The sequence below is a fragment of the Eubalaena glacialis genome, chromosome 16 (assembly GCF_028564815.1).
Source record: "Eubalaena glacialis isolate mEubGla1 chromosome 16, mEubGla1.1.hap2.+ XY, whole genome shotgun sequence".
Classification (NCBI taxonomy): domain Eukaryota; kingdom Metazoa; phylum Chordata; class Mammalia; order Artiodactyla; family Balaenidae; genus Eubalaena; species Eubalaena glacialis.
This window is the reverse complement of record NC_083731.1, coordinates 29913238-29937321: the sequence shown is the minus strand read 5'-3', so window position 1 is coordinate 29937321 and position 24084 is coordinate 29913238. Positions and strand designations below refer to the sequence as shown.

General features: G+C 38.3%; 1 protein-coding gene across 1 annotated transcript; it reads right to left on the bottom strand.

Annotated features, from left to right (window-relative positions):
- Positions 1-1939: 1939 nt before the first annotated feature.
- Positions 1940-22696, bottom strand: FBXL3 (F-box and leucine rich repeat protein 3). The gene is made up of 5 exons (XM_061170681.1): positions 22430-22696; positions 17907-18258; positions 14779-14919; positions 11057-11228; positions 1940-4457 (listed from the first exon to the last, which is right to left on the bottom strand). Exons 2-5 carry the CDS (start codon positions 18255-18257, stop codon positions 3814-3816), a joined length of 1308 nt encoding a protein of 435 aa, XP_061026664.1. The 5' UTR covers position 18258; positions 22430-22696; the 3' UTR covers positions 1940-3813.
- Between the last annotated feature and the right edge of the window lie 1388 nt (positions 22697-24084).

Genomic DNA, 24084 nt, shown 5'->3' with positions numbered 1-24084 from the left:
GTCTTCAGAATATGTCACAAGAAAACTTGGATCTTTGCACTAGCACCATCTAGTGGCTAAAATCGGGCAATGTCAACCTCTACGGATTCTCAGGAAAATTGCTCTGGAAAAACAGTGTTTTGGATTTCCAGAACTGCATTGGGGTAACAAGCAGAAACTCCTATGCCAAGTTTGTATTAACTGTCAATCACAGAACTTGGTTCCACGGCAACGACAAATGAGGACATCGTACATGGAACTTGAATATTAAAGCAAGAATCTACTAGTTACATTAAAAAGCATTCATGATTTTCCACTGCTCCTAAGAATACTGATAAGTGAAGAAATTCTACTGAGAATTTGACATATAGACTCAGGATACTATAACAAACAGAGTGTGTAGCATTCATATAAGTAAGTACTTCTTAAGAATTTATCAAACCTATCAACTACACTTACTTACAAGTTGAAGTAGGGCTTTGAAGCAGAGATGATTCAGGAAAAAGCTTTTAAAATGGTAGCTGGAAAACCGAAACACAAGCCAGGCAGGAATTTGCCAATTAAATTTTGCAGTCCTTTGAACTTCTATATAACTAACTTAAATGTGATTTCTGTTTTTCTCGTTAAGCTGTAAATGTATAAAATTTCCTCTACGAGAAACCATTAGTTGAAGTCTAAGTTATATTAGGGCTTTAGAATAATCTTATTAATAACTTATTAATTCTGGCTCCATATTAGGTAAGTATACCCACAGTGTGTCATCATTTGTAGGTACAGGAAAATAGGCAAAAGGTGAAAATAACTCTTAAACTGTAAATATTTGGAACCCTCAATCAATACTGGCTCCTTATTAGAAATCAGAAAAATAAATAAAAAGTCTTAGGAAGTCTCATCCAGTTTTATAATCTGCTCTGGTGACACTTAACGAATTCTCTAGGAGTGTATTTATTTCCTTTAAGAAGACGACTTTTTTTTTTTAAAGAAATTGTTGGTATGTTACAGAAACAGCAACGTTCCCAAACCCCACACACGCTTTTCCCCCTCACAGCAAATGAGTTGGCCAAAGTTTGTTTCCAGCATCTTCCTCATATTTACCCTTTATTGTCCAAATAGCATCCTGCTCCTTAAACCTACATTTTCTCTCCCCTATTTAAAACAAGATAGCATGTTAATCATATATTCTTTTACTGGACTGATTATTCTAAGGATAAGCTCTTAATTCACCTTGGAGTAAAAGGCTTTGTGTTCTTTTTTATATATCATATGATATGTCCTTTTTTTTAAAGGAAAGTTGGGTATCAGCAAGTAGGTAAAATTTTTCTGGCTGCTTGGTAACATTTAAAAACCAGCCCCACAGATAAACTGAGCTGGAATCTGTGCAAAGATTGTGCCCAGCTGTGTATGGGGTAGAGATTACAGCTTATTAAAGGACCTAGTTCAGGCCTGAGCCTTCTTCATACCAACCCTTCCCTTCTATCCTAAGCTTTTCCATAAATATAAAAAATTCTCCTTTGATTGCAGTAAATTGACCTAATCTTTAGTCATGCCTTTTTACCGATAATATTGTTAATAAAATAGCCCAGATTAAGATTACCAAGGTAAACTGAAGTTATTTTATGGAAGCTGGAGATGAAAATAATTTCAATAGTTTAAAAATTATTCTGATTGTATGGATTTATATAAAGGTGTTTCTTTCTAAAAATGCTAGCTGGTTTCAAGGATCCTGACTAAGAATTCTATTTCTAAACAATCTGTTTTTTAAATTCTTATTCTAAATGCCTAATCTTGTATCTTCAAAAAAGCCACTCTATCATAAATATTTAATATTAAACATTACATCCATCAGATATGGATTTGAAACTAAAACCATAAATCTGTAAGTTTAACTTGTTTTAAAGTCAAATAAGTACATTTGTTAGGGTAGTTTTAAAAAATAATACAACAGCATTAGTAACTATCTTTATTCTAAAATTGATAAAAGCATTTAACATATACTTTATAGTATAAACAAATTAAGTGCTATGCATTTTGCTTAAGAAGTGACTTAAAGTTTTTCAAGCATTATATAATTCAATTTGTGCAGAAAGTAAATTTCCAAATAAAGCTTTGGTTATTAGAACTGATTACATACTGTCAAATCCATTTTCCAAAGTTGTTCAAAGAAAAAAGTTTCATCCACTAACACAGGTATTTCTTGTACAAAGTTTTTCACTGTTTAGTAAGAGGGATGAATATTACAGTAATTGCTTTTGATTTCCATGTCTGGACCAGCCTTTTTTCTTCTCATTTATGTGCTCAGAATACCATCACTTTTGAAAGCATAAATTATGTAGAAAATCACCTTTTTACTTGATTCTTAGGAAGGTAATCTATATAAAAAATAGATTAGACCCGTAAGACTGTTAGCTTCCATATCTACCAAGATGCTTTCTAAATTTCAAGCACTAATATATCCCACTGGCGGTAAATCACTTCTAATTTCCCTTAGGAGGGTAATATCTACTAGCACTAGTGCTCAGAATCAAGTTTATATAATATCTAAAGAAAACTAAATATAGCCCCAAACTTAATATTTTTACAGTTTCTACAATGTATGGATTACCTTTATTCATATGAAAGTAATAAAAATGCTGCCTAACTTAAATAATATAAAATATCAGTTTAACGAAATTAACAATCACAAAACTGCAGACATTTTTCTATTAAAATTTTCCAGTCCACTGAGCAATATTTACTCAAAAATATTATTATGAACTTAAATATATGCTCTTTTAAATTTACTGTTTATGCTGAACTGTACATTGGTGCTTTTATGATTTTTGAAAATTATACTTACATAACTATATAATTCCAAAATGTAAAAATAAACCATCACTAAAATTCACTGGAGACTAATATTCTTTCATGGAAACAACTTATAAACATTTTAAAGTTCTACCTTTATTTCAATTTGGCTTTTTAAAATAGATAAACTTCTCATTTCAATTATTGTGTAATACTTCAAAACTAGTTTAAACAAAGATAAACCCAAGAAGAACTAGTAAAAGCATTCCTTACTTTACATATGATGCCCCAAGTGCCACATACATAGTAATGTATCACAGAAAAGAATATATATAGTTTAGCAGATTATAGAGCAATCCTAGAAGTTTATACAAAGCTAAAACTGCCTCCCTTCTATTCCACTCATTTTCTTTTAATTTGATCTTGGCTCTATTTATTATCTTTCTATAATAACCACTGTGTGACATTTATCAGTTTTTTTAAGTGTTCCAATTGTATATACTTCTTTAAACAGCTTTGTAACATTTTAGAACATTCAACCAAACTTTTTCATTAGATACAATATATCCTACATTTTTCTCACAAAATGCTCACTTTCCTGAGCTATATTGAACACCTTATAACAGGTGTATGTATAACTGAAGACCCTAAAATGTCAAGTTTACATTTTTAAAAAATGCATAGAGAACATAACATTTTGGAAAACCTATTAGTACTCACTTATTAGATATTACAATATATATGTTTTGCTTCCTTCAGACTGTAAAATGTTTAATCTTTATTACTGGTTATTACTTTCAGATCTGAATCACTTTTTTAATTTTCTGAGATTAACTGCTATTAGGCTAAAGAAATAGATGAAGTTTTCTGACCAAAACTGGTCCATGAGTCTTCCAAAAAACAATCCTTATATACTCAATGAAGATATCAAATTTCTGTGCCACAAAATAGTAGAATTATATCAGACCTACAGGAAATAAACTTTTATTATAATACAATATGCTTAAAATTAAGGTGCTATTATTCATCATGCCCTATGTCATCTGGTCTTTACCAAGTGGGCATCATGTCTGGAAACCACACTCTACCAAGATGCTTAGACACTTCCCAGTGAATCTGCTCCAAACTATACTTTTGGTCAGGAATTAATACTTCTTCCATAATGGATAACTGAGACAGGCGGCCACCACACATCTTCACAAACTCAACAAAGGCACTGCATGAGACTTCGCATTCCCCTAGTCCAATAGCCGACAGATTTTTGCAACGTTCTGCAATGCGAATTAACTCTTCATCAAGTGGCCGTAATCCATTAGCACACACCACTAGCTCAACTAGTCTAGGGCATGTCATTCCCACACGGCCAAGCACATCTTTGCTTACTGATCTTCCAAAGTAAAGATGGGTGGCAGGTATTTCATACCGAAAGAATGGATCAAATTCCTCTTCATATAAAAAAAAATACATTACTAAGTTCACTTTGGGTGAATGTCTGATGAAAGCATCCCAGCTGCTCTTCTGAATAGCATGGAAGTGTGTCTGTCCAGGATTCTCACTGACCACGTCAATGCGCAAATGTTCTAATCGAACGTGTTTTTCAGAAGATAGAGCAAGCAGCAACTCATCGCTTAGCAAGTGGTAATTCAGGGCCAGTTCACGTAAGCCATGACACCGATCCGCCACACAAAGGACACCTTGGAAGAAGGAAGACCCAATTATTTATAAAGTTTTCTACAAGTCCACCATCTCCAAGAATTTGATCAAGTACATGGCCTACAATAAAATTTTACCACGCTTCACTTACCACAGAGCTATACAATTTAAAATCTAGTTGTACTGACTAAACCAGCAGGAAGTCACACACATTTAAAAATCTATTACCAATTCTGTCCATAAGAAAATGAGACCAATTCTAAATATGATACCTTAAAAGAAATGAAGCTCACTTACCAACTCAGAAAAATCATAAATTATTCACTATCATTTAAAAATATACCATGACTAAATAAGACTTATCCCAGTAATGCACAGTGTCATATTTTTTAAAAAACTGATGACTAACACTAAGTTTATAGGTTAAGCAAGAAAAATCACATGATCATTGTGACAGAGGCTAAAAGACATTTTTTTGAAATTCAAAATCTAATCTTAATGAAAAAAATAAGGTAAAACCAGATAAAATGTGACTTATGCTACTAAATAAGACATTTGAAAAATTAAAAAAAAAAGATTTCCATCAAATGAGCAAAGACTTTAACTGCTAATAATAATGTAACAAGCCTGTCAAATTTCTAAGAAAAAAATACCGAGATATCAACTAGATAGATGAATCAAAAGATAACTGCTCAATTCACATTAATGGAAATATACATTATGAGTTTTAAAGCTCTAACATTCTCAGAAAGCAATTCCTTATATGGTTCCTTATACTTCGGGCACTATGCTTCAAAACTGCCCAAAACCCCTAGCGCAGGAGCAGGTTTTACCAAAGGTCAGTATCTGATCTCCAAAGTGGTCTAGTGTAAGAACTCTGCCCCAAACAGACACACCCTGATACTATAACTTGATAAATGACCCACTCAAACCATTTCTTTTCTGTGTTTAGAAACAAGGATAGGAACAACAAAACAGACATCATATTATCTACTATTTATTGTACAAGTATGATATGTTAAGTTCTAGATATGTTATCCCACAAATACTCAAAAAAAATCTAAAAAATAAGTGTCTTTTCTAGTTTGAAGTTGAGTCAGCTAGCTAAAGATAGCAAAGCTGGAATTCAAACACAGACTGAGTGACTCTTAAGTGCATGTGTTCACCTACTGCCTAAGAAGTAACAAGACGGAGGTCACCAATAAGCCAAAGCTTTATACAGCTGTGGGAGGAGAATATATGCAACAGAATCAATGACGTGATAAACTGAATCACCAGTTTAAAAGAGTCACCAGAAGAGGGAGTAAAAGACATCTGTGCTTCACTATTCAGCCACTGCAAAATTTCTGTTCTCCACAAGGTATGGATATACTTTGAAATAAACCCTGATCACCCAAGGTAACCTGGACACATCTCTGTTCTTCGCAATCTCATAAAGCCTGATATAAAAAAATAAACACATGGGAAATGGTAACCAAAGATGCAAATAAAAGAAACTTTGAGGTATCATTTAATAACTACTAAAACAGTTGTGGCAGGCATAATTCTAAAAGTTGTCCTCAAGATTCCATGCCCTAACCTCCAGAACCTGTGAATGTGATAAGATGATCACTCCCATGATTTTTGTTATGCTATAGACAGCACAGTTAGCTTTAAAGTATGATTAGCCAGGCGATGCTAATCTAATCACATGAACCCTATAAACACCGTTTTCTCTGGCTGGTTGCAGAAGAGGAAGTCAGATTCAGAGCTTCTCTAGCTAAACAGAGAAGCCTGCTGAGCCATGCCTCTAGCTCTGACCTAAAGAACTAGGATGCTAATAAATGGGTGATGGTTAAAGCTGCTAAATTTGTAGCTGTTGGTTATGCAGCAGTAGAAAACACACAGTTACAAGTGCTTAAATACTTAACACGAAATAGTGACAAAGATAAAACTGGTAAACTATTACAACTCAATAATACAAAGACAAGTAACCTAATTAAAACATAGGCAAAGAATCTGAATAGACATCTCTCCAAGGAAGATACACCAGTGATCAATAAGCATATGAAAAGACGTTTGAGTCTTCAAGAAAATACAAATCAAAACCACAACAAGATACCAGTTTACATTCACTGGGATGGCTATAATCAAAAAGACAAATAAGTGTTGATGAGGATGTGAAAAAGTTGGAGCCCTCGAACACTGCTAGTGGAAATGTAAAATGATGCAGCTGCTTTGGAAAACAGTCTAGCAGTTCCTCAAATGGTTAAACAGAGTTACTATATGATTCAGCAATTCTAATCCTTGTTATACACCCAAGAGAAATTAAAGTGTCCACACAAAAACTTGCATATAAATTTTCATAGCATTATTCATAATCGTCAAAAGGTAGAAACAACCCAAATATTCATCAACTGATCAACAGAAAAATGTGGTATTATCCATAAATGGAATATTATTTGGCAATAAGAAGAAAAGAAATACTGATACATGCTACAACATGGATGAACCTTGAAAACATCGCACTAAGTGAAAGAAGCCAGTCACAAAGGACCACATACGATTCCATTTACATGAAATGTCCAAAATAGGTACATCTACAGAGACAGAAAGTAGATTAGTGATTGCGTAGGGCTGGTTGGAATGAGGGTTTTGGGGGGTGACAGCTAAGAGGTACATGGGACCTTTTGGGGATAGTAAAAGTGTTCTGAAATTCACTGTAGTGATGGATGCACTACTCTGTCAATACACTAAAAGTCAATACACTGTAAACTGTATGATATATGAATTATATCTCAGTAAAGCTGTTATAAAACTGGTACAGAAATCCATTGGTGGTGGTGTATAAACTCATACAACTCATGTTGGAAAAAAACACAGCAAGAAGCATTAAAAAAATCTAAACCCTTTGACCTAGATCTTCCACTTCTTAGTAATTTGTCCAAAAGAAGAAATTAACAGAAGCAAACTATATGCTAAAGTAGTTCATTTTTTAAATCACAGCAAATAGTAGAAACAAGTTAAGTGTTCAACCGTAAAAGAACTATGAGGCAAATGTTGGCCTATCAACAAGACAGAAAACTAAGTAGCTAAATGTTCGTTAGTTCAGCTGATAATTAATGTGTGTCTTATATGTTAACAACTGGTGCTAGGATGGTAAAGAGTCAACAGAAACAAGACATCCTTATCCTAACAGAAGCCAGCAGATAATTAAACAAGAATGCTCTGGGAGTCACAGCAAGGAAATCAGGGAAGAATTTCCAGAACTAACACAGACCTACAGAATTTAGAAGGATCAAGCTAGGGCAAAAGGCGAGTAGAGAAGGAAAGAGAATAGTATTTCTGTGCGAATACTCAGACATGGACGAAAACACAAGCACTGTAAGAAATGAAGGGAGCTCAACATACAGTATGTAAGTAAGAGACTATCTTAAAGGCCGAAATCCAGTAGACAGGCAAGGACCAGATCATATGGGACCTTGTCAGCCTCAGTAAGGAGTCTGGATCTTACCTAAAGTATAGTGAGAAGTTTTGAAGGGAATTGGAGGGAAAAAAATCAGATTTATATGTTAGAAAGATTACTCTGGCTATACCATGGAAATCAAATTAGAGAAGAGCAAGGCTGCAAGTTAGGAAATCAGTTAAGAGGGTACTCACAAAGATTACAGGGCTAGATTAGAGTGGACATGAAGAAAGGTAGAGTGTATTAGTTTCAGCTGCTTAACAGAATACCACAGACTGGGTGGCTTAAACCATAAACATTTATTTCTCACAGTTCTGGAGGCTGGAAGTCCAAGATCGGGTGCCAGCAAGGTTGGGTTCTGGTGAGGGCCAGAACTCTTTCTGGCTTCTTGCTGTGTCTTCACATGGCAGAAAGAGAGATCAGATCATCTTTCCTATCCCTTCTTAGAAGGGCACTAATCCCATTTATGAGGATTTCTCCCTTATGACCTAAATACCTCCCAACCCACTTTCAAACACTGGGGAGTAGGGCTTCAACATGTGAACTGGGGCAGTGGGTGAGGGGTGGAGGAGAACACCACCAACATTCAGTAAATAGCATAGAGATTCAAAGCATGTATCAGTGATGGAGTCACTAGACCTCAGTGACTAAAGGGATGTAGAAAGTAAGGGTAGAAGAAATCAAGGATATCTGTTCGGTCCCTGACAACCAAACAAGCAGTACCATTCACTGAGACAGTAAAAAGGGAGAAGCAAGAGATTTCAGTAGGGGGAAAAGGAAGTTCATTAATCTGACGTACCAGTGAGACATTCTAGAGGCACTAGGCCATCAGCAGCTCAACACATAGCTCTGGAGTTCCAAAAACACTAAAAGGAGGAGGTGTTAACATACAGAACATAACTGAAGCCATTGATGAAGATGACACAGCCCAGAGTTTACAGAATAAAACAATAAAGGGCCCAGTACAGAACACAGTGAAACACCAAAATTTAAGGAATGAAAAGAGAAACTATCAGAGGAAACACAGTAGGAACAATCAGAGAGGAAGGAGGAAAATCAAGTCACTAGTGTCAAATGGTGCTTAGAGGTCCAGTAATAGACAATTATAAGGACTATATGAAATGGGAAAAATGTTTTGATAAAAATTGAACTGAGGGCTTCCCTGGTGGCGCAGTGGGGGAGAATCCGCCTGCCAATGCAGGGGACACGGGTTCGAGCCCTGGTCCGGGAGGATCCCACATGCCGCGGAGCAACTAAGCCCGTGCGCCACTACTGAGCCTGCGCTCTAGAGTCCGTGAGCCGCAACTGCTGAGGTCACACGCCTAGAGCCCATGCTCCGCAACAGGAGAAGCCACCGCAGTGAGAGGCCCGCGCACCGCAACGGAGAGTGGACCCCGCTCGCCGCAACTGGAGAAAGCCCGCGCACAGCAACGAAGACCCAACACAGTCAAAAATAAATAAAGTAAATAAATTAAAAAAAAAAAATTGAACTGAAAAACTGTCCAGTGAAGAAAAAGGCATAGAAAATTGCCCTTAATTACAACTTAGAGAAAGAAACTATCTAAATATACAAAATATGGATGGAAAAAAAAATACACAAGTGTTAAATTTTAAATTAAATCCTGTGTTTATACTCTTAAATTAAAAAGTATTACAGTGCTCTTTCTCTTCCCTTCCCAACAACTAATCCAAACGCCATTAAAGCTCAGTAAGACCAAGCAAGCTTATACTATATTATGAGCATTGATATGTATATTTAATAAAAATAAATGAGCTTGAGATGTACCAGGATAAAGAGAATAATGAGCTCAGTTTCACAGAGGAACCAGAGACCCAAAGGTTCTCATACAGTGTGGTAAGTGCTACAAGCTATGTTGAGAATGCTATGGAAACAGCAAGTGGGGCTTCTAAACCAGACGGGAGGAGGAAGAAACTGGAACAGCTGAACTAAATTTTGAAGGCTGGACTGGAGTTAGCCAGGTGAAGAAGTGAAAAAAAAATTTTTTTAGAGGCATTCTCCAAGGTACAGTGTACTGACCACACACACATACAAAGAACTGTTGTTACACAGGGCTCAAATAAAAGCTACACGTGAGTAAAAAGCAAACAAGATTAAAGAGAGAGGTGGGGGTCAGGATACAAAGATCTTTGTACACTATGAAGCTATGAAGTATAGCCCATACTCTCATAGGAACCTATATACGGTAGACAGTAAAATGTGACCAAGGTCACATAAGGAGCTGCCAATGCCCGATCTTCTTAACTTCTATTTTATTTAGATTATCACCTTCAATGATAATCTAGAAGCGGCAGAAAAAGATAGGAAAACACTGCAATAGACCTCACCATTCCCATCACCAGACCCTCCGTGTGGGAGACATGGGAGGATAGAAAGTAATCTCCATCCAAGAGGGAATCATTTTCTTGGGGGAAGGCCAGGCTTTAGTTATGGCAACAAGGTGGGAGGTGTTCTGTAAAGAGATCAAAACAGGTTTTCCAAAGTAACACAGCCAAAGGGTTGGGAGAGATGTCAACGGTTGGAGGGCAAGTCAGGAATGAAGCATCAGACTAACACAAAGTGTAGGTTTATAACTGCTTTATAATACAAACCATTTGGAATTTAAATGCTCTCAAAGTGAATAATCTAGTAATGCTTAGTCTATACAAGAAAAGCTGGAAAGAGCTTTAATAATGCTACTCCTCCATTTGATGCACTCAGCTCTAAAACTCAACTTAGGAAAAGGACTATTTTGCAAAATGTAAGGCGATAACTTCAGCACAACTCCTCTCCCTCTACATAGTGCGACAAAAAGCAACTGTGAGATCTCTCTGACTCAAAACCTACTCTGATAGCGCAACCACGATTAGAGAAAATTCTCCTTTACCTAAAGGGCCATCTCAGGCTGACCTCGCAGTGTCCTTTCCTTTTATTTTTTTAATTTATCCATTTTCTAGCACAGGTTGGACACACATTGCCAAATAAAAAGATTAGAAAATAAGTTGAAAGTAAGTGTCTAAGCTAGGAATGCTACAGAATTTATGCTATTGTATTATAACAATAAAAATATTTTTATGCAATAGAGAGGAAATAATCATATGAACTCACCTTCAAGGTTAATGATCATAATTCTCCTTAATTTGATAAACACATCAATACATTTTACTAAAATATTATCTGGCAAAAGCAACACATACCTGCTGGAGAGACGTGAGGACAGCTGCTCATTTTTAGCAACTTGAGTGTATCACTGTTGTTGGCCACTAGTACTTTGAGGGATGGGTCATCTACTGGGGTGTCATCTATCTTAAGGGAGGACAAGGATTTGGAGTTTACAAACACAACCGTCAGTGCAGAGATAAAGTGAGACTGAAAAACAAAAAAATTAAAACACTGTTTCAATTTTTACAAATGAGAATTGAGGGGTTTTCATATAATACACACATAGTTCATCTGAACCCTAATATATTTCACAACTGTTTTGGGGTAGCAGCCCCTCACTCTGTTGTGGGAATATGGTAAAAAAGAGAGGTGACTTCCCACCATCTTTGAGAACGACCTTTTTACGTGGGGGGAAAAAGATTTCAAACCTCAGGATGGGTGTCTCTGAATCACAACAGTCACTGGTAAGTAAAAAGAGGAACTCTGGAACCCAGAATGAGAATACCTCTCAGACACTTCACATCACCGTATCTGGAAACCCTACTCCAGTGTATTGTAACACTGAACTGCATTCTTTTTTGGTGATAGTAATGACCACTAAAATAGTTAATAACTATTAGCAAAATCATCAAAAATTAAAACAATCAACTTAGAAGCTATGAAAGACTTATTTGGAATATGGAAGCTCACACAAAATTTGATTCTAAAATAATAAAAATCATAACTAAATAAAATTCCAAACTTAAAACTCCTTTAGGGACTTCCCTGGTGGTTCAGTGGCTAAGACTCCGTGCTCCCAATGCAGGGGGCCCAGGTTTGATCCCGGGTCAGGGAACTAGATCCCACATGCTGCAACTAAGTTTGCATGCCGCAACTAAAGATCCTGTGTGCCGCAGCTAAGGGCTGGAGCAGCCAAATAAATAAATAAATAAATAAATAAATAAATAAATAAATACTTCAAAACTCCTTTAAATATGCTAAATTATCTACAATTATCTATATATATAATATTCTGTTGGACACAGAATCTGACCTAAAGAAACCATTGTAGGAAATAGGAATTAAAGCACAAAGTATGGGACTCTGGATCAGAGCTAATAAGCCATAACCAATGGACTCACTACAGCAGTGAAACGGATGAGGGCAGGCTAGTAGCCAAGAAAGTACAATGAAACATTATCTTCTTGGTCACATTCCCTAAATTACTTCTTTCCTACTGTGATTAAATAACTACTTAAATTTTGATTAAGTATCTGTTTAACAACTTAAATGTTAACATCTTTCTCCTAATATTTCCATATCAAATTCAACTATATCTGTATTAGTATATGCATGACTCCATCACTGCCTTCTTTTTCCCATTTCCCTCAGAGTTAGCTCTGGTCAAATACAGTTCTTTCACGTTCTCTTCAGTTCTCCCAGGGTTTCCAAGATATAGCAACAGCCTATTTCAATATTCTACTAAAGCCATAATAGGAAAAGAAAGAAAAACAGCATAAACATCCTAGGCCCATTTAATAAGGAAGGAAGAGTCCCAGATACACCCATAGTTCCCAAAACCAAAATGACTGCATGTAAGTATAATACTAGTATTAGATATGCATAATGATCATCCTGAGTAATAAAAAAAGAAGGAAATTATGTTCAACATACCTTTTACTATGGTATCTTTTACATACTGTATGTGTACTTTTTAAACTACAATATGTACACAGAAATATCAATTCAAAATATTTCATTTCCCATATGAAGCTTGAACAAGGCACTACTATACCACATAACTCAGTGCTTCTTAGAGGGCCATGAACCATCTTAATCAGAACGACCTGGACTGCTCTTAGAAAAAGGAAATTTTGAAGAAGGATACCCAAAATTTAGAAGTTCCTCAGATGATTTTTATGCATATTAAGTTTGAGAACCACAGTGATTGAACTCCTATACTTAGAACCTTAAAATGTTGACATGAACAGACTCTTGCTGATTTCCCTTATGTTACACATGAGGAAAACAATTTATCTCAAATGTATGTATTTAATGAACCTTTTAAAAAATCAATTAAGACTGAAATCAAGTGGTGATACATTTGTTACTGATATTCCATTGAACAGCCTGGGTTATAATATAAATTCAATTTAGTAATACAGACGTACCTCGGAGATAGTGCAGGAATTGGTTCCAGACTACCACAATAAAGCGACTGTTAAAATAAAGCTAGTCACACAAGTTTTCTAGTTTCCCAGTTCATATAAAAGTAATGTTTACACTACACTGTAGTCTATTAACTATGCAATAGCATTATATTTAAAAACACAATGTATATACATTAAAAAATACTTTATTGGGGCTTCCCTGGTGGCGCAGTGGTTGAGAGTCTGCCTGCCAATGCAGGGGACACGGGTTCGAGCCCTGGTCTGGGAGGATCCCACATGCCGCAGAGCAGCTGGGCCCGTGAGCCACAATTACTGAGCCTGCGCGTCTGGAGCCTGTGCTCCGCAACAAGAGAGGCCGCGATAGTGAGAGGCCTGCGCACCGCGATGAAGGGTGGCCGCCACTTGCCACAACTAGAGAAAGCCCTCGCACAGAAACGAAGACCCAACACAGCCATAAATAAATAAATAAATAAATAAAGCATGACACAAATTAAAAAAAAAAAAAAGTAGCAAGTTCTATAAAAAAAATACTTTACTGCTAAAATATGCTAATCATCACCTGAGGCTTCAGCAAGTTGTCATCTTTTTGCAAAAGTAACGTCAAAGATCACTGATCACAGATCACCATAACAAGTAAAATAATGAAAAAGTCTGAAATACTGCAAGAATTACCAAAATGTGACACAGAGACATGAAGTGAGCAAATGCTGTTGGAAAAATGGTGCCAAGTGTCTTGCCTGACTCGCCACAAACCTTCAATTTGTAAAAACTGCATTATTTGTGAAGTGCTGCAATAAAGTGAAGTGCAATAAAAGGAGGTATATTTCTTCCTGAATCATTCTAGTAAATTAAACAATTAGGTGTTTAAAGGGGTGTCTATATTTTAGTTTGTGGCTATTCTGATAAAATCTTACAGATTACTGCTGGATACTAACCTAACTGAACATGAGCTAACACACACAGGGATTTTATCAGTTGCCTTTCTAAAAATGCACACTTCTTATTTTTCTATTTTAAGAGAATAGTTATTAGAGAAAGAGACTATCTCGAATTACATGCAGGATCATGTTAGAACATATATATGAATATAAAATTTATATAAATATAAATTTCACCAAAAAAGTTTTCTTTAAATAAAATCTGTAAATTAATCTAAGCTGTACTTATACTAACTCTGCTCAAGAACAAATCTTTACACACTTACCAGAAGATTTTCTAAGCGAGCTCTACCTGCTCTTAATACTGGCACTGTCTATTTTTCTTTGATTATAATCTCACCAATCTGCTCTGAAAGTCCAAAAGGGAGCATCTGTATGTCTCTTTTTTTCTAACACGCTTATTTCTCAGTTCTACTTAGTCTCTTTCAGTGCTTCCTATAGAATCCTCTGCAAATTCACTCACTCTTTAACATTACCCATAAAGAAACACAAAGTTTAAAAAAAAGGAAAAGTGCTCTAAAAAAAAATCATAATACTTAACATTCTAAATAGTAACTGGTTTTCCATTTTACATACCACTTTTCTTACATTCTCATTATCAGTACAAGAAATGGGTAGGGTTTCACTGGATTTCTCAGTAAAAGCTAATAAAACAAAACAAGCAGATACCTTTGGTAAATCCATAAAGCTTGGCCGAGCAGTTGAAATAAGTCCAAGTGTTTTTAAAGAGCAATTCACAAGTTGTGATAATATATCACAAGCTGCTTCAGCTGATTCTTTGCTGCTGTCCACCTGGGAAAAGAAAACATCCTTTACACATGAATATGGTCGCATTTCTCTGTGCATATTTTAACTTTACAAAAGCAAGAAATACAGTTATTAGTTTATTGCATTATAATTTAAAGAATTAATATTTATCCTTTCAATCACCTACCCTCACATACAATGTCAACCTTCTCTGAATCTCCCTGAAAAATTGTAAGGGCAACTGTCAAGACTTAACTTTCACTATGATAAGATATCTATTTAATGTTAAAAAGACTTGGCTTTTAAGTTGATTTATTCCAAACGGACTATATAACCTAATGGAAATATGAACTTACAATCTTTGAAAAATAATTATATATTTGGCAGTGGATCAGATCATACATGTAAATACAGTGGCTATGGTACAAATGCTTCAAAACAAACTGAATGAGTATTTACTCAGAAGGTTCCAGTGAATCACAACCTGGGATTTACCATTGATGTTATTAATTGAAAGATGAATGTGAAGTAAAATGAGGGCCTCCAACTAGTCAAGCATGAAAATCTGAACCAAATGAGAAGTGGCTGCTCCCATGCACTCTTTTGCATAGACATTTCCTGGGGGAAGGGAAATATGGCCAAAAAACTCCTTAAGGATATAAGAAGGAGCTCTTCTATCAAAAAGGAAGCTGTTCCCTGGGCTAAAAAGCATCTTAATTAAAAGTAATATTCCTTTAATTTCCAGATTGACGTACATTACCTTAACCCAAAAATGTCCTGAAGAGCTCGTTGTAAAACTGATATACCAGTTTACATTACACAGTTTCAGAACTATTTTCAATCCCACCCTTTGGCTAAGTTTCTCTACACCAGCGGTTCTTTTGAGAACTGCTGTGGTTCTGGACCAGCAGCGTCAGCTGGGGACTTGTGAGAAAGGCACATTCTCACGCCCAATGCAGACTATCCGGATCAGTAACGGAGCACTGGAACCCAGCAATCTTTGTCTTAGTAATAAGCACTCCAGGCATTTCTGATGCACATAAAATTTGAGAACCACTGTTCTACATTAATAACTCTGACTATAAGACTCTGGCCTGGGCTTCCCTGGTGGTGCAGTGGTTGAGAATACACCTGCCAATGCAGGGGACACGGGTTCGATCCCTGGTCCGGGAAGATCCCACATGCCGTGGAGCAACTAGGACCGTGCACCACAACTACTGAGCCTGTGCTCTAGAGCCCGTGAGCCACAACTGCTGAGCCCACGTGCCGCGGCTGCTGAAGCGCGCGCGCCTAGAGCCCGTGCTCCACAGCGAGAGAAGCCACCGCAATGAGAAGCCCGCGCACCGCAACGAAGAGTGGCCCCCGCTCAACGCAACTAGAGAAAGCCCCGCGCGCAGCAACAAAGACCCAACACAGCCAAAAATAAATAAATAAAATTAAAAAAAAAAAAAAAAAAAGACTCTGGCCTATGGTCAGTGATGAATTAAACACAAATATTATCAGGAGAGCTCAGAAGAATCCTGGGATGTGGCTCTTTCTACAAATCAGAAATTTCCTCAGAAAAATAAACAATCCCTAATAAAAATGTTTAAACTTATAGGACAAATGGTTTTGTGAAGGTTACACATGTTGGATAAGCTGAATTGTGTCACAGGTTAACACTGACCCAGCCAATCCACTGGATGGAACTGGTCTTCAGACCTAGGAGATTAATGTATTATACCCATCTTTTTATAGGATTTACCATAAGAACACTTTTAGACAACTCAAAGATGACTGAAACCGAGGGGAAGGCTCTTCAGGTTTCCTCATGGGCAGGCGGAGAGGGACAACACATAAGGAGTCCCTGGATTTTTGTTTGTTCTATCCTCCCACTATTCCCCCACCCTTGCCCTCAGTTACGGATGCAACATAACATCCAGGACATCCAATTAAGTAAGTATTAAGTATGTCCCAAATAATGCAAGGGATACTTACACTAAAAATTATCCATTGATTATCTGAAATTCAAATTTAACTAGGCATCCCCTATTTTTATTTGCTAAATCTAGCAATCCTACACTTGGTGGCCTAAGTGCCTTCGTGCATTTTTCTGGAAAGACAGCCATAATACACCCAACCATTCCCAACACCAGGTCTCTCTCCTCTTGTGACACATATGGGAGAATAAACAGGTAATCCCCATCTTAAAAGGAATGACAGTCTTGGAAGCAGACAAGACTTTAGTTTTGGCAAGGATCTCTGGGTTAAGAACCATTGCTATATATGGGTTTAACGTAACGTGTTTAACAACAGCTGCATATGGCAAATCAGGTATTCATGTGTTACTTTTCAACAATAATTATCAGGTGTATTAAGGATTTAGTGAACATACCCACATTTCATTATTCAACCCCAAAACAAAACGCTACAAGCCTCTGTACTCATACAAACCACTATGATTCCTTAAACTATTCTGGACATCTCAAAAAGCCACCCCTCTTCATTTATCTCATCACTGCCTAATTTCCAGTATGTCCCTGCTGGCAATGAAAAGAAACAAACAGTTCTCTCTGGCATTCTTCCATGTACCTTTTTCTATTTCTGTCTAAAATATATTCATCCAAACCTTTTACATAGAGTTTCTGTATCTCTTTTTTCTTTAAAGATTCAATATCACAAAGCCATCAATAAGCAAAACTCAGTCCTATTAGATAAAAATAACAATTAAGTTTTAGTGAAAATTTCCACATCTTTTATTTATTTTACTGTATTATTTCTTTTGGTTCAAATTTGTTCACAATAATTCAATGTGACAGCTTTGGTATATGATTATGTTTATTTAATGGTTGCTTCCACTCTTTTAAGAAATTAGTAAAATTTATAATAAAATGGAATAATTTAGCTCAATATAGTTATTTGTGATAGCCTCTAAGGTACACAATTACTCTAAATCTTTCAGCACTTTCCCTAAAAAGGCAATAGTTTAAAGACATGAGAAGATGTATTGGTTTAGGACACAAAAGCCACTAAATATGCTTTATTTTTAAAAGAAGGATTTAAAGTATTACCTTGAAGCTGACATATTGTAGATGGTTTGAATGTCTTTTAATAATCTGTTTGATCAGCTCTGGATGTGTTGCTTTCAAATAAGATGTAGCTGGCTGATTCAGTTCAAATTCAAAACATCTCCACAAGTCAGGCATGTGAAATACCTGGTTCCAGTTGCGGCAAACTTGTGAAGCATGAGCCCGGTCAAGAAGAGGCAAATACTTAAACACTTGGAGAATAATGTCCTGAAGGAGATTACCCCAATCACAAGTCTGAGAATGCTCATTTGTAGTCCTCAGTTTCTTGGATTTCTCTGCAGTACCTTCTTCTGATGAATTATGGTCACTATCTCTTCCTCCTCCTCGTTTCATCCTATTCAGAAAAAATGCACCATTTTTTTAATACTTAAGTTTTCAATAGAAATAAATCCAAAATTCATTCTTCTGTCACTGAGATGTGTATACATGTGCTTACAAATACCAACAGAAACATGCAGGAAGAACTGGATCAGTAATTCAAGGAGAAGAATGTCAAAACAAAATATAATGAAAAACACCAGCAGAGACCAACTGTCGTTTTACAAACTTATGTCTTTGGCAGGTGCTTTTAAACATTTGTACTGTACTACCTGGGGGGAGAAGTTGATCATAATTTTGAAGCTAAACCAAGAATTTATATTTCAAAAGTTGCAGTCAACTAGAAGGAATATAAAAGAGAACCTACAGTGACACTTTCTCAAGATTTCTTAAAAGTCATCTAAGGATACCTACTATATTTGAATTCCGGAATTCATGGCAGAGTCCCAGGAACCTCCAGAGAAGACCTGAATTAAGTAATCAACAGATCTCTCCACACTGGGTAGCCTGTGATATGTGTTACTGCCAGACCCAATCTCTGCTTAAAATGAGCAAACTCATCCCCACTGTGCATATTTGGTCTGGAATGTGGCTGCTTCTTCCAACACATCACTTGCTGTTGCAATGTTTTATCCAAGTTGTATTTTTGAATGAGAGTTAAGTGTTTATTCTGTTTGTACAACCTTCATTCCATTTGATTTTTTGAAAGTAGTTTTGTTGTTGTTGTGTAAAATAGTAGTACGGTTAAAGAGAATGGGTTCCGGAATCAAGCTCCCTGGTTTAATTCCTGGCTCTGCCTCTCACCGGTTATGTGGCCTTGAACAAATTACTTGACTTTCCTGTGCTTCAGTTTGTGAACTGGGAATAACAGAAATACACAGGGTTCTTGTTAGGAATTAAACAGTTATTAGGGCTTTTGAAAGGAGATATCGATGATTGCTGAACTCAGGTATAGGAAAGCAGTCTAGTATTAAGGACATTAAAGTGCAACACAAGTAGAAACAGAGGTTACCAACCAGAAGGCAAAGAATGATCCTAGATTTGTTTTAAAATGAAGTGTGTATGAGAGAGTATGAGAACGCAAGCTTATGTATGAGAAACATACATTGGAAGTAGATTACCACAATATAGTAACTATAATAGTGAAATTATATAATATTATAATAGTGGGACAATAATAGTGGTGGGATTACAGGTGATTTTTTTTTTTGCCAGTATGCTTCCCTATATTTTACACGTTTCTTTTAATGTCAATGAATTACACTGTAATCAGATAAAAGGTCTCAGTTTGATTTATTTGGAAAAATAAATATTGCAGGCTCTAACTAAATGGGGGTAACTGCAGACCAATCACTGGTATCCCTGTTTAGTTTAGAGCCTGCAATACTTTTGTCTCTAGAGAGCAGTTCTGGCAGGGTATGGTTTGGATTTAGAGTCACAACTTTTTCACAAAGGATGGCTTGTAGCTCCAGCTCCCTTCTTCTGGCACATCAGCATGTAAGAATTCTGACTCCTGTGTGGGACAAATGTACACAAGCATGGCTCTTAACCAAATATGTCTCTGCAGACTCTCTCTCTAGAAGCTAGCTAAAATTCTGAAGGAGGATTAGGGGCTGGAGGAAAATGGCAGAGGACCCTGGCTTTCATGCCATTAAAATCAGCCCAGGAGGTCTTATTACATGTGCAGTAAACCACCTATTCCTCATTACTCCTACTTCCAACTCTAAGTTAAGTAAATTAAATGATGTATAATAATACTGTGCAGGGGGAGAGGAAGGGAGAAAACAGAATGACAGAGGTGATAGCAAGAGGGTAGTTTTATAGAAGACTAAAACTTACATCTGAATCTAAGAATACATTTTTAAAATGTGTTTAGAGAAAAGGCAGTATAATCTACAATGTCATCTTTAATATTAAAAAAAAGTCTCTCCTAGGAATAATTCTCACTAGAGGTTGAGATAACACTGTCATTATGACCCATTTTTCTGCTTTAACTTATCCTGAAGGCTTACTTTAATTTTAGCATATAAAATCTGGGTCAAAGAACAAAGAGTTTGCTACTCGGGGCTTAAAATTTCTCTTCTGACTACCTAAAACTACTCAGAATTTTGAGATACAGAGATTCAAAAAATAATGAAGTTATCTTTATAATTTCTACTCCTTATTATAGAATGCTGATCTATTTCTGGAGAAAAGTCTTCTAAAACAGAACTATTCAACTTAAAGATAGAATGATTCATTTTACTTTAAAGTATGTGGACATATAAACACAAACAAAATGACAGTCTTTTTTACACAATTATCTTTGCCGATCCTAACAAATACCTTCTTTTGTCTGTTGCAGCCTTGTTTTAAATATATTTCAATACCTTTCCAAGTTGAGGAGAGAAAAAAGTTGACATATTAAAAAGAAGTATGCAACATTGAGGAAAAATATCTCTTGGTCTAGATATATAACACTATATGATCACCAAAGTATATTTTAAGCACTTACTAGTCTATGACTAGCTGAACTAGTCTGTGAATTGTCATATATGACTGTAATATGTCAGAATTACAGTATATTAAGCAATAGAAAAAATGTAAGACCAAATGCCAATATGAATGTCTCTGTATTATCCTCATTTATGCATAAAAATGTGAGCTCATAGTGGGCACCTAAGAAAAAATTTTAATGTCTAATTTTTTCCCACGATGATCTCATTTATTCATGCAAAAATTTACATTGCTTTCAAAAGTATTTTATTAAATCTATTTACACATGAAGCTCTGCTATACAGAAAGTTAAACAATTGAGAGCATCCACCAGTCTGCAAAGAATTTACTTCAATGGATTACTTATCTCTTACTTTTAGTCAGAGTGAAAATACCTCTCACACTTAACAGGAGTGCAGAGGAGAAGCTGGATGATCAACATCTTAGATTTTGCAGAGCACCCGAACTAGGCCTCTTCATGACTCGGGCAGTTCAGTTCAAACTGTAACTTTTCGAGGCCCCAAACAATCGATGCAACTTAGACCTCTAAAAGCATCTGGTGAGGGACTTATACTACTACGAAGCATCAAAAAGCAAACTAATGAGGAAAGACTCCAGCCTCGTTGAGCAGCACAGGGAGTTGTGCAACTTACTCTTCACATTTCCATACACTCTGAAAGGAGCAGTCCACTTGCCCATCAGATGAAGAGTAGCAGAAGAAAACACTTAGCCGTGTGCCCCTCGTTGTATTATTTTTAGTACATTGCGCTGGTAGTAATTTTAAAAGCCCATTTGTAGTTGGCCCTAAAAAGCCTGTTTTGGGCAACATATTTCCTTTCCATTTATGTTCTTCTTTGACTAATATCACAATTAGTATGCATTCTTTGGCTGGAACACAAGACTAAAACAGCGCAAAGAGCTTAACTCAGGACCAGATGGTATCAGAGAGTGTGGTGGAGAGAATCTGCTTAGCGATCATCTGTAGATACTAGAAGTTGATGGCGTTTTTATAAAGATTTCAGGAGTAGAAGACGACTCTAATTAAAAAGACCTGGGCCGTTCGATTGGACATGATGAGCAACAAAATAGCTCACCTCTTAGCTTGGAGATACAGGCCAATCATTTCACAGGCTGTTTTCCTGATCCCTGTCCGCAACCCCCCCTGAAAGGGGTGCTCTTGCTCAAAGCAGGAGCGAAGCTGCTCATCACAAGTTGACCAACTTTTCCACGTGGCTACGCGCGGCCCGGGCGTCCTCTCCTCCCGCGCCAGCTCCACCGATTGGCTTTCCCTGACATTTCTGCTGCGCCCTACCCCGGGCAGTCTGTTTTGACATCTTAATGCCTCTCATTTCTCAAGCTGCAAGCACGGCCGTAGCCGACACCGGGAGGAGCCCGGCAGAGCGCAAGCTCAACGGTGTCGGTCACCAGCCCCCGCCGAGGGTTAACAAAGCCGGGCGACAGGCTCGGCGGTGTCGCGGGGAGGCTGCAGGCCGCCGCCGCGAACGCACCACGCCTTGTTGACATGTTTTGAAGCAGGCTCAGCGGGGAAATGCCCCGGAGCAGGGTCCGCGGTCCGGGCGCCGCGCCGCGCCCCGCGCTCCCGAGGAGCGGCGCGCGCACCCGGGGCCCCGCGGCCCGCCCCGCCGCCCGCCCACGTCGGCGACCCTCCCCGGCCCCGCCTACGCCCCGGGGCTCGGGCCCTCCGCTGTTACCTGCTGCTGGGGGCGGCTTCCCCCACACTCCACCCCGGGCTCTGGGGGCGGCTTGGCTCGCGGCTCTCACATGAGGCCCCGCGCCTTGCGCTCCCGCCGCCGCGGCCCCCCGCGCTCCACCCGCATCCGAGGCGCTGGTCCCGGGGCGGGCGCCAACGCGGCTCCGCCTTTGCGGCTCTGGTTCTGGCTGCCCAGGGAGAAGCCGCCCTTCTCAGTCCCGCGCCGTCCGCGTCCTTCTCCCAGGTTCTCTCGTCGCCGCTCGAGAGACGCCTTCACCGAGCCGCAGCCACCGTGTAGGTCCCCAGCGCCGCGGGCCAGACACCGAGTCCAAAATGGCGCCCGGGCTCGCGGCCGCGCGCTTCCCCCGGCGCGTCTCCGCTGAGGGGGGCGGGCGCGTCTCCGCCGCGGCGCGTCCGCGGAGGGCGAGGCGGGGGGCGGGAGGAGGCCGCGCCCACGCGGGAGCGCGCTCCGCCCCGCGCGGCCGGGGGCCTCAGTCGCCTGGTTCAGGATGGAGGGTCTGCCGCTTTCCTCCCGGAGACGTGACTGCGGCTTTTCGGGGTTTTTCGTCTTGAAACCGAAGTTGGGAGGGCTGGAGCCAGCTAGATGCCTAAGAGACTCTCTGCGGTGGAAACTGGAAGTTTAGGGAGGTGGAGCAGCGAGAAGAAAGAAGGGCGAGTCTCTGGAGCCGGCTGTAACCCAGCAGCTGGTTCGGTCCGAAGGATAAACAGTAGCTGCTGCAGCGGACACACCTCCGCGCGCGAGGCGGGAACTCCGACGGCCACACCTGCGCCATGTAACCCGACGGGGTAAAATACAGCTTGTAATAATACGCACCATATAGACCATGACAGGTATAGCATGATAATATGCATCATGTATGCATAAGGTGTCTTTTAAAACTGCAGGGAATTAAAGCAGAATGGTGACAGTGTTAACGCTGGGATTACAGGTGATTTTTTAAAAATTGCCTTTATGAAGTAGACTCCTGAAATTTGTAAGTTGCTTTCTGAAACACAATGAGGAAGGTGTAAGGGAGTAGATGGCTGTTTAAAAGAAAACTCTGGTGAAGCCTTTTGTAAGTAGAGGCATCTTTGTAACTGCTACCTGGTTAGCTTGTTTTAAAAGTTTGGATTTTGGGGATACTGGGTTTTCTTAAAGTTAGAACTGTCCTTAGGTGCAAAATCATAACTTGAATCATGCAGCTTCCCTCCCTCAAAAATAAAAAGAAAGTAATTTTTCATCCAAACATAGATGTCTTTTCAAGGATCTGACCCATGTGGAAGAGACTGGAAGGCAGTGAAGCCCAGGCAGCCCTCCACAAAAGTGAGCTAGGAAGCCATGTGTGAAATGACAGCAAGATTCAACGCGGCAAGATGCCACTGTTCTTCGTTAGGGCCTGGCTCTCTGATCATCGGGTCACAAGGAACAAAGTCTCCAGCAACATAATAATGTGTACCTGCACTGCAACACTTTTTAGGTTCCTCCGTGACTGGATGCTGAAGGACAATAGGAAGACAGGCCGTGATAATTATAAGAGGAAGAAAAAACAAGTCAAATACAAGCCCATTTATTTAAAACTGGGTTAACAGAATAAATGATCAGCAAAACAAATTAAACCAAATCAGCAAACATAACTAGTATATATTACATCACAC

Bases quoted from the DNA above. Each gene is read 5' to 3' on its own strand.
- FBXL3 (XM_061170681.1), bottom strand. From the start codon at position 18,257: ATGAAACGAGGAGGAGGAAGAGATAGTGACCATAATTCATCAGAAGAA. The intron at 14,920-17,906 runs GTAATACTTTAA...TCATGTGTAAAG, and splicing joins TACAATATGTCAGCTTCAAG to GATGTTTTCTTTTCCCAGGT. The intron at 11,229-14,778 runs GTATCTGCTTGT...TTTGTTTTTCAG, and splicing joins GCTTTATGGATTTACCAAAG to TCTCACTTTATCTCTGCACT.